The 10,709-nt window shown below is 55.9% G+C and overlaps 1 protein-coding gene across 2 annotated transcripts; it reads left to right on the top strand.

The window, feature by feature from the left end:
- Nucleotides 1-371: 371 nt before the first annotated feature.
- Nucleotides 372-4,963, top strand: APOE (apolipoprotein E). Of its 2 annotated transcripts, none has more exons than XM_064381175.1 (4): nucleotides 372-390; nucleotides 1,380-1,445; nucleotides 3,287-3,485; nucleotides 4,104-4,963. In XM_064381175.1, exons 1-4 carry the CDS (start codon nucleotides 387-389, stop codon nucleotides 4,822-4,824), a joined length of 990 nt encoding a protein of 329 aa, XP_064237245.1. In that variant the 5' UTR covers nucleotides 372-386; the 3' UTR covers nucleotides 4,825-4,963. The 2 variants fall into 2 exon arrangements, with proteins under 2 accessions (XP_064237245.1, XP_021524147.2); XM_021668472.2 differs by lacking the exon at nucleotides 372-390 and adding an exon at nucleotides 531-639.
- The last annotated feature ends 5,746 nt before the right edge of the window (nucleotides 4,964-10,709 follow it).

Raw genomic sequence — 10,709 nt, 5'->3', positions numbered from 1 at the left:
TCTCCTGACTCAGCCTCCCAAGTAGCTGGGATTACAAGTGCCCGCCACCACGTGTGGCTAATTTTTGTATTTTTAGTAGAGATGAGTTTCCACTATGTTGGCCAGGCTGTACTCAAACCTCTGACCTCAAGTGAGCCACTCACCTCAGCCTTCCAAAGTACTGGGATTACAGGCATGAGCCACCACGCCTGGCTCCTCCCATCCCACCTCTGGCCCCCTAGCCCCATTTTCTTTCTGGGATTCAGAAGTCCAGGTCCCATGCCCCTCTCCAGAGCATTCTTCCTGGCACAGGAAAGGGCGGGGTCAGGAAAGGAGGACTCTTGGCGGCAGCCTGCTGGTTCCCCTTCCACGCTTGGCCCCCAGAATGGAGGAGGCTGTCTGGATCAATGGGTGAGGTGTCCTCCCTTCCTGGGGACAGTCCGGGGTGGTCAAAAGGCCTCTATGCCCCACCTCCTCCCTCTGCCCTGCTGTGCCAGGGGCAGGGGGAGAACAGCCCGCCTCGTGACAGGGGGCTGGCCCAGCCCGCCCTATCCCTGGGAGAGGGGGCGGGACAGGGGGAGCCCTATAATTGGACGAGTCTGGGAGCCTCCAGTTCTACTCAGCCCCAGCGGAGGTGAAGGACGCATTCCCCAGGAGCTGGTGAGAAGCACAGTGGAGGGCGCACAGCTCAGCTCAGGGACCTCTAGGAAGATGTAGCTGGGACCTCGGGAAGCTCTGGCCTCTGGGAAAGAAGTCTCGGGAGAGCTACTTGGGGTTGGGATGGGAGAGAGGAGGAATTGGGGGTGAGGCCAGCGGCAGGGGAGTGGACCTGGGCAGCAGAGGTTACCTGACCCGCTAGGTGGGATGGGGAGAGCAGCTGGACTCGGAGCTAAGCCAAAGCAGGACCCCACGAGTTGTCACTGTCATTTATTGAGCACCTACTGGGTGTCCCCATTGTCTTCTGACCTCCCTACTTGGGGAGCCGGGGCAGCGACAGCGTAGCTAGCCGTCGACTGGAGAACTTTAAAATGAGGACTGAACTAGCTCATAAATGGAAAACGGCACTCAAATGTGAGGTTGGAGCTTAGAATGTGAGGGGAGAATGAGGAATGCGACGTTGGGACTGAGATGAAACGGGCGGTGGGGAGGGGGCAGGGGTGAAATTTGAACCCTGGGAGAGGAAGATGGAATTTTAACTATGGAGGCCGACCTGGGGGATGGGGAAATGAAAGACCAGAAGGCGGTTGAATAGGCACTGGGTGGGGGACGGCTTGGTGAATGTCTGTGTTGGGATTAGGCCTTTGCAGATAATGGAGCAAGGCTTTGAAGGCTAGGCTGGGGTGGGGCCGGGTTGGGGGTGGGAGTTCTCACTGGGGGTTGATTGACTTCTCCCTCCCCAGACTGGCCAATCACAGGCGAGAAGATGAAGGTTCTGTGGGCTGCCTTGCTGATCGCACTCCTGGCAGGTATGGGGGCGGGGCTTGCTCAATTTCCCCGGTTCTCCGCCCCCCCAACCTCCTGGCCCCATTCAGGCAGGCCCTGAGTCCCCGCTTCAGCTGGTCTGTCTTCCTCTTGAAGGGAAGGCTCAGGTCTGAAGCTTCTGTGCCACTCCCTGGCTCCGAACAGCGATTTGACGCTCTCTGGGCCTCAGTTTCCCCAATCCTTGAGATGAGAGTTAAAGTGTTTTTTTTCTTTTTTTGGGGTGTACAGCCTAACTCTGTCACCCAAGCTGGATAGAGTGCAGTGGCGCGATATTGGCTCACTGCTGCAACCTCTGCCTCCCGGGTTCAAGCTATCCTCCTGCCTCAACCTCCCCAGTAGCTGGGATTACAGGCATATGCCACCACGTCCAACTAACTTTTGTATTTTTAATAGAGATGGGGTTTCGCCATGTTGGCCAGGCGGGTCTCGAACTCCTAACCTCAGGTGATGTGCCCACTTCCGCCTCCCAAAGTGATGGGATTACAGGCATGATCCACCGTGCCCGGCTGGGAGTTAGAGGTTTCTAATGCGTTGTCAGGTAGGTAGTGAATACCTGTGACAGATCAACTGTGATCTTTATTCCCCATCGCCCCACACAGCCCTGCATGGGGTGCACAAGGACACTCAATAAATGCTTTTCCATTGGGCATGCTGGCTCACCCCTGTAATCCCAGCACTTTGGGAGGCCAAGATAGGTGGATCACTTGAGCGCAGGAGTTCAACACCAGCCTGGGCAACATAGTGAGACCCTGTCTCTACTAAATATACAAAAGGGGCCGGGCGTGGTGGCTCACTCCTGTAACCTAGCACTCTGGGAGGCCAAGGCAGGTGGATCACCTGAGGTCGGGAGTTCAAGACCAGCCTGACCAACATGGTGAAACCCCATCTTTAAAAAAAAAACAAAACAAAAGATAGGCCGGGCATGGTGGCTCAAGCCTGTAATCCCAGCACTTTGGGAGACCAAGTCGGGTGGATCACGAGGTCAGGAGATTGAGACCATCCTAGCTAACACGGTGAAACCTCGTCTCTACTAAAAATTAAAAAAAAAATGAGCCGGGTGTGGTGGCACGCACCTATAGTCCCAACTTCTTGGGAGGCTGAGGCAGGAGAATCGCTTGAACCCAGAAGGCGGAGGTTGCAGTGAGCTGAGATCATGCCATTGCACTCCAGCTTGGTCGAAAGAATGAAACACCGTCTCAAAAAAAAAAGAAAAGTAGCCAGGTGTGGTGCCCCACACCTGTGGTCCCAGCTACTCAAGAGGCTGCGGCAGGAGGATCACTTGAGTCCAGAAAGTCAAGGCTTCGGTGAATCATGTTCAGGCCGCTGCACTCCAGTCTGGCCGACAGAGCAAGACCCTGTCTATAAACAAATAACGCTTTTTGCTGGGGGCAGTGGTTCACGCCTGTAATCCCAGCACTTTGGGAGTCCGAGGCGGGCAGATCACAAGGTCAGGAGATCAAGACCATCCTGACCAACGTGGTGAAACCTCATCTCTACTAAAAGTACAAAAAATTAGCCAGGTGTGGTGGTGTGCACCTGTAGTCCCAGCTACTCAGGAGGCTGAGGCAGGGGAATTGCTTGAACCCAGGAGGCGGAGGTTGCAGTGAGCCAAGATCAGTCCACTGCACTCCAGCCTGGGCGACAGAGCGAGACTCCGCCTCAAAATAAATAAATAAATATCGCTTTTCAAGTGATTAAGAAGGCTCCACCCTCACCCTGCTCACCATGGCTCCAAAGAAGCCTTTGTGGAGCACCTGTATGCCAGGTACTGGGTGCCTGGCTGGGGGCAGAGGACCCTGACCCACCTTGAACTTGTTCCACACAGGATGCCAGGGCAAGATGGAGCAAGTGGTGGAGCCGGAGCTGGAGCCGGAGCCGGAGCTGCACCAGCAGGCCGACTGGCAGAGCGGCCAGCCCTGGGAGCTGGCGCTGGGTCGCTTCTGGGATTACCTGCGCTGGGTGCAGACACTGTCCGAGCAGGTGCAGGAGGAGCTGCTCAGCTCCCAGGTCACCCAGGAACTGACGTGAGTGTCCCTAGCCCGGCCCTTGACCCTCCTGGTGGGCGGCTGCACCTACCCACGTTCAGGTTTCATTAAGTCTGTCCTGTCATTAATGCCTGGGTGTCTGGGCCTCTGAGGGTTTTAGCTTCCTCTTCCCATTTCTGACTCCCGGCTTTAGCTCTCTGGGATTCTCTCTCCCAGCTCTGTCTCTCCCTCCTCCCTTCTGACTTGGTCTCTCACACTCATCCTGGCTCTGGCTCTGGCTCTGTCCTTCCCTAGCTCTTTTGTATGTGTGTGTATGGTGAGAGAGAGAGAGAGATGGGGTCTCACTGTGTTGCCCAGGCTGGTCTTGAACTACTGGGCTCAAGCGATCCTCCCGCTTCGGCCTCAAAGTTCTGGGATTAGAGGCGTCAGCCACCTTGCCCGGCCTCCTAGCCCCTTCTCCGTCTCTGCCTCTGCTCTCTGCGTCTGTCTGTCCCTGTCTCCTTCTCTTGGCCTCTGCCCCGTTCCCCTTCTCTCCCTCTTTTTCAGGTCTTTCTGGCTCATCCCCATCTCGCCTGCCCTCACCCCAGCCCTTCTCCCTGCCTTCCCCTGTGCGCACACCCTCCCCCTGTGCGCACACCCTCCCCCTCTCGGCCGCAGGGCGCTGATGGACGAGACCATGAAGGAGTTAAAGGCCTACAAGTCGGAGCTGGAGGAACAGCTGAGCCCGGTGGCGGAGGAGACGCGAGCCCGGCTGTCCAAGGAGCTGCAGGCGGCACAGGCCCGGCTAGGCGCGGACATGGAGGACGTTCGCAGCCGCCTGGCGCAGTACCGCAGCGAGGTGCAGGCCATGCTGGGCCAGAGCACCGACGAGCTGCGGGCGCGCCTCACCTCCCACCTGCGCAAGCTGCGCAAGCGGCTCCTCCGCGACATCGATGACCTGCAGAAGCGTCTGGCCGTCTACCAGGCCGGGGCCCGCGAGGGCGCCGAGCGCGGCGTCAGCGCCATCCGCGAGCGCCTGGGGCCCCTGGTGGAGCAGGGCCGAGCGCGGGCCGCCACCGTGGGCTCCTCCCTGGCCAGCCAGCCGCTGCAGGAGCGGGCCCAGGCCTGGGGCGAGCGGCTGCGCACGCGGATGGAGGAGGTGGGCAGCCGGACCCGCGACCGCCTGGACGAGGTGAAGGAGCAGGTGGAGGAGGTGCGCGCCAAGCTGGAGGAGCAGGCCCAGCAGATGCGCCTGCAGGCCGAGGCCTTCCAGGCCCGCCTCAAGAGCTGGTTCGAGCCCCTGGTGGAAGACATGCAGCGCCAGTGGGCTGGGCTGGTGGAGAAGGTGCAGGCCGCCGTGGGCGCCAGCGCCGCCCCTGTGCCCAGCGACAATCACTAAACGCCCAGGCCTGCAGCCAGGGGACCCCACTCCACCCCGTGCCTCCTGCCTCCGCTCAGCATGCAGCGGGAGACCCTGCCCCCGACCCAGCCGTCCTCCTGGTGGGCCCTATAATAAAGACTCACCAAGTTTCACCGCAGCTGCTGGCCTCCCTGTGTGACTTTCTTTAAGCTCCAGCCTCAATTTCTCTTTCTGCCCGCACACTGGCCACACAGTTCTCAGCCCGTCCTCCCTCTCTATGTCTTACACGGAGTCTGGCTCTGTCACCCAGGCTGAAGTGCAGTGAGTGGTCCGATCTCAGCTCACTGCAACCTCTGCTTCTTGGGTTCAAACGATTCTCTTGTCTCACCTTGGGTTCAAGCAAATCTCATGTCTCAGTAGTTAGGATTACAGGCTGGTGCCAACATACCTGGCTAATTTTTGTGCTTTTAGTAGAGACGAGGTTTCACCATGTTGGTCGAGCTAGTGTTGAACCGACCTCAAGTGATCCACCCACCTCAGCCTCCCAACATGCTGGGATTACGGGCATTAGCCATCATGCCCGGCCTCTGCCCCTCTTTTTTTTGTCCCCCTCTTTTTCCGAAACAAGGTCTCACTCTGTTACCCTTGAACACAGCTCACTGCAGCCTCCACCTCCTGGACTCAAGTGATCCTCCTGCCTCAGCCTCTCCAGTAGCTGAGACTACAGGTGCACACCACCAGGATTAATTTGTGTGGTGTGTGTGTGTGGGCGTAGATGGGGTCTGGCTTTGTTGCCCAGGCTCATGTGGAACTCCTGGGCTTAAACGTTCCTCCCACCTTGGCCTCCTGAGGAGCTGGGACTACTGGCGAGCACCACCACAACCGCTTGTTTACTTGTATTCTTTGTAGAGATGAGAAGTCTCACTATGTTGCTCAGGCTGGTCTCCAGCTCCTGGGCTCAACCGATCCTCCCCCATCGGCCTCCCAAGTGCTGGGATTCCACGAGTGAGTTGCTGTGCCCGGCCTGCCCATCTTAATAACACTGGCTCCTCAGAGTTGCAACCCCAAATGAGCTGAGAATGAGCCTTTATTCTGAAGCCATTTTTATTTTGTTCTGCTGTCTTTATTCTCCCTCTTTCTCTCCTCCAGTCTTATCTGATTTGTGCCTCCTTCCCCCGGCTCCTCCCCCTCATCCCCCTCCCCCCTTCCCCCCACCACTGTCTCTCCATGCTCTCCTTAGGAGATGTCATTTTCTGGCTTCCTGTTTTCCTCCACCTCTTTTATCTCTCCCTCCTACAGTTTCTCTCTCCCAGGCCTGCTTTCTTTCCCCCCTCCCTTCTTCGTCTGGGTGTGTCCCTCTGCCACTCGGTTTTGTTTGATCCCTTGCTTCTCCAGTTCCCTTCTAGCTAGCTGTCCCTTCACCCACTAGGAACTGGGCTTCCCTGCCCCAACCCTCATTTTCTTTCCTTTTTTTTTTTAAACAGAGTCTCTGTTGCCCAGCCTGGAGTGCGGTGGTGCGATTTTGGCTCACTGCAACCTCCTCTTCCCAGATTCAAGCAATTCTCCTGCTTCAGCCTCCGAAGTAGCTGGGATTTCAGGCATGCACCACCACACCTGGCTAATTTTATATTTTAGGTAGAGATGGGGTTTCAATAAGTTGACCAGGCAAGTCTCAACCTCCTGATCTCAAGTGATCTGCCTGCCTTAGCCTCCCAAAGTGCTGGGATTACAGGCGTGAGCCGCCACACTCAGTCTATCCCTCATTCTCCATCCTTTTCTCCAGCTGTGATGTCCACCCTTCGTGTTTCCCAACAAGCCTACTGGGTGCTGAGTCCAGGCTGGGAAGAGAAGGGAGCAGCTCCTTCTATGGAAGGCTGCACCAGGTTCCATGCTGAGATGAGATCCGCTCAGAGCAGATCACCTGAGGTCAGGAGTTGGAGACCAGTCTGGTCAACATGGTGAAACCCTGTCTCTACTAAAAATACAAAAATTAGCCAGGCATGGTGGTGAGTGCCTGTAATCCCAGCTACTCAGGAGGCTTTGGCAGGAGAATCACTTGAACACAGGAGGCAGAGATTGCAGTGAGCTGATATCGCACCACTGCACTCCAGCCTGGGGTACAAGAGCGAAACTTTGTCTCAAAAATAAAAAAAAAGAGAGAGAGAGAGTTGGCGCTCAGAGAGGGGAAGCTTGGGTGAAAGCCTAGGAGCCGCCGGCATTATCCTTCCCTCCCACCCCCTCAGTTCTCAGAGATGGGGAGTAGGGTTCCCACCAACGGGGGACAGGCCAGGACTTGAGCTTGTATCTCATGGGCCAGCTGCAACATCTGCATGTTCCTCTGCCTGTCTTGCACGCCCCAGACTCGGTGCTTTCCCTGGCGCTGCTCCAATCACCCCTGTGGAGGCAGCTCCCCTCCCCCAGAGATGACTCACCAGGGCTGAGCGAGGAGGGGAAGGGTCAGTGTGCTCACAGGCAGGGAGCCTGGTCCGCTGGGCCTGCTGCCGATCCACTGTATGTCCAGGGGCTGGGGCAGCACTCGCTCAGAGCCTCCGTTTCCCCAGATGTCAATGAGGTGAGCAGCATCAGCCACGTCTCCCACTTGAAGAGTTGACCCTTGAGTTCTCAAGTATAAATAATTTTTTTTTTGAGACAGTGCCTTGCTCTGTCGCCCAGACTGGAGTGCAGTAGGGTGCTCACAGATCAGTGCAGCCTCCAACTCAAGTGACCCTCCTGCCTCAACCTCCCGAGTAGCTGGGACCACCGGCACCCACCACTATGCCTGGCTAATTTTTTTTTTTTTTTTTTTTTTTTTGAGACGGAGTTTCGCTCATTTCCCAGGCTGGGGTGTAATGGCGCAATCTCACCTGACTGCAACCTCTACCTCCTGGATTCAACAGATTCTCCTGCCTCAGCTTCCCAAGTAGCTGGGATTATAGGCATGTGCCACCATGCCCAGCTAACTTTTTGTATTTTTAGCAGAGAGGCGGTTTCACCATGTTGGTCAGCCTGATCTCCAACTCCCGACCTCAGGTGATCCACCCACCTCGGCCTCCCAAAGTGCTGAGATTACAGGCGTGAGCCACCACACCCAGCCACATTTTAAAATTTTGTGTAGAGATGGGGTCTTACTAAGTTGCCCAGGCTGATTTCAAACTCCTGGGATCAAGCAGATCCTCTTGCCTCAGCTTCCCAAAATGGAGGGATTACAGGTGTGAGCCACTGCACCCAGCTGACCTATGAAGACTTCTAAGCAGACAGGGCGCCCTATCTCACCACATCCGTGGTCAGATCTAGAGGTGGGACAAGGATGGGAAGGAGGTTCCAGAACAAAGGCCGGCAGGGAGTCCTACAGGACAGGAGCTGACCCCAGCAACGATCCAGAGAGACATCCTGGATCCTGGGAGGAGACAGACAAAGAGCTCCCTCTTTATATTTGTTTATTTCTTTTTTTTTTTTTTTTTTTTTTGAGACGGAGTTTTACTCTTGTTACCCAGGCTGGAGTGCAATGGCGTGATCTCGGCTCACCGCAACCTCCGCCTCCTGGGTTCAGGCAATTCTCCTGCCTCAGCCTCCTGAGTAGGTGAGATTACAGGCACGCACCACCATGCCCAGCTAATTTTTTTGTATTTTTAGTAGAGACGGGGTTTCACTATGTTGACCAGGGTGGTCTCGATCTTTTGACCTCGTGATCCACCCGCCTCGGCCTCCCAAAGTGCTGGGATTACAGGCGTGAGCCACCACGCCCAGCCACTATTTCTTTATTTTATTTTATTTATTTATTTCTTGAGACTGAGGCTCACTCTGTCACCCAAGCTGGTGTGCAGTGGCGCAATCTCAGCTCACTGAAACCTCTACCTCCTGGGTTCAAGCGATTCTCCTGCCTCAGCCTCCTGAGTAGCTGGGACCACAGGTGCACACCGCCACACTCGACTAATTTTTGAATTTTTGGTGGAGACGAAGTTTCACCATGTTGGCCAGGCTGGTTTCAAACTCCTGACCTCAAGTGATCGATCTGCCCACCTCTGCCTCCCAAAGTTGTGGGATTACAGACGTGAGCCACCGCACCCAGCCAACAGCTCTGTCTTTGTCCCTCGCTGAGCCCTACTGGATGTTCTTCATCGTGTGTCAGTTTCCCCGTGTATAAAACAGAAAGCCCTATAGCAGAGGGTGGGAGGATGAAAGGCAGGAGCTTTGCAATTCTATTCTTGTGGGGTCAGGAGGTGGAAAAGCAGGAGCACTGCTATTCTATTCTTGTGGGGTCAGGGAAGTAGACATCTGGGTGGATGTCTGGGGACTGCTGGGCTCAGTTGGGGAAGTAGGGGGCCCTCTGGGGCTGACAGGGACTGGAAGCTCTGAGCTGGCCAGAGAGATGTTGCAATTCTGCCAGGGTCTTGTCTATGCGTCCCTTTCACAACCATCCCCCTACCGTCAGGCTGACACGTGGTTGTGGGGGCACAAGGCCAGCCAACCTAGAGTTTGAGGCTGGGCCGAGGCCACCCTCCCCACTAGCTGCCAGGGTCACTGGCGGTCAGAAGCAGCTGGTGGGGAAGGCATTGGACTCCAGCCAGGGGGACGGATGTGGTGATGGGGGGAAGTAGGCTTGGTGCCAGGAGGGGCCTCAGGGGGTGAATAACAGTAGAGTGTTGCGGGGAGGTAGCCAGGCAAAGCGGGTGAGGCCCGGTGGAAGGAGGAAGGGGCATACCTTTAAACTTTGCAGCTGAGGGTTTTAATTTTTTGAGATGGGGTCTCACTCTGTCCACTAGGCTGGAGTGCAGCAGCAAAATCATGGCTCACTGCAGCCTCAAACTCCTGGGCTCAAGCAATCTCCCCACCTCAGCCTCTTGAGTAGCTGGGACTACAAGCATGCGCCACCACACCCGGCTAATTTTTAAATTTTTTTGTAGAGATGAGGTCTCTCTATGTTGCTCAGGCTGGTCTTGAACTCCTACGCTCAAGCGATCCTCCCACCTCGGCTTCCCAAACCACTGGCATTATAGGGATGAGCCACCACCCCAGCCAGTGCAGGTGAGGTTTTTGCAGTGTCATCCAGCTAAGGCAACCCCTTCCCCTCACAAAAAAAGGAGACTGAGAACCATAAAGTTAAGAGCCAAAAGCAGGCCAGGGGCAGTGGCTCACACCTGTAACCCCAGCACTTTGTGAGGCCAAGGCGGGTGGATGACCTGAGGTCAGGAGTTCGAGACCAGCCTGACCAACATGGAGAAACCCCGTCTCTCACTTCATCTACTTGATTAAAAACAAAGGAAAAAAGAAGAAAAAAAAAGTAGAAACCCCGTCTCTACTAAAAATACAAAATTAGCCAGGCCTGGTAACACAGGCCTGTCATTGCAGCTACTTGAGAGGCTGAGGCAGGAGAACTGCTTGAACCCAGGAGGCCGAGGTTGTGGTGAGCCAAGATGGTGCCATTGCACTCCAGCCCAGGCAACAAGAGCAAAACTCAGTCTCAAAAAAAAAAAAAAAAGCCCAGAGAATATGAGGGTGGTCTGGGGGCTTTAAGGGCTGGTGTGAAAGAGATGGGAAGTGGCACTCAGGGTAGGATTGTGGGGTCAACCCGGAGACCCCAGCAACATAAAGAAAAGTTGGGGCTGAGGAGGCTTGCTAAGACAGAGGAAGTGGAGGGAAGAGGTGGTTTAGGGACACGGTGTGAATGAGGCGTGGATGAGCTCACACGGTTATTACTGGGAGCCCCCTGAAGGAAGATGGCCACAGGGACAGAACCAGGCTGCCCTCTGAGTGGGGAAAGGGGTAACGGCAGTCTGAGGACGCCTCAGAGTCAGAAAGATTGGCAGGTGAGGGTGCTGAACGGTAAGAGGCTTTGGGGTTAAGGGAAGTGCCTGGGACATCACCTGACCCCAACGCCCACGGGACGGGGGCAGATGAGAAAAACGTGCGTAGGCAGAGGGAGG

The sequence above is a fragment of the Aotus nancymaae genome, unplaced genomic scaffold (assembly GCF_030222135.1).
Source record: "Aotus nancymaae isolate 86718 unplaced genomic scaffold, 86718_ANA_hifiasm-v0.15.2.pri h1tg000028l, whole genome shotgun sequence".
Classification (NCBI taxonomy): domain Eukaryota; kingdom Metazoa; phylum Chordata; class Mammalia; order Primates; family Aotidae; genus Aotus; species Aotus nancymaae.
The sequence above is the reverse complement of the archived record's forward strand: the minus strand, read 5'-3'. Positions and strand labels throughout refer to the sequence as shown.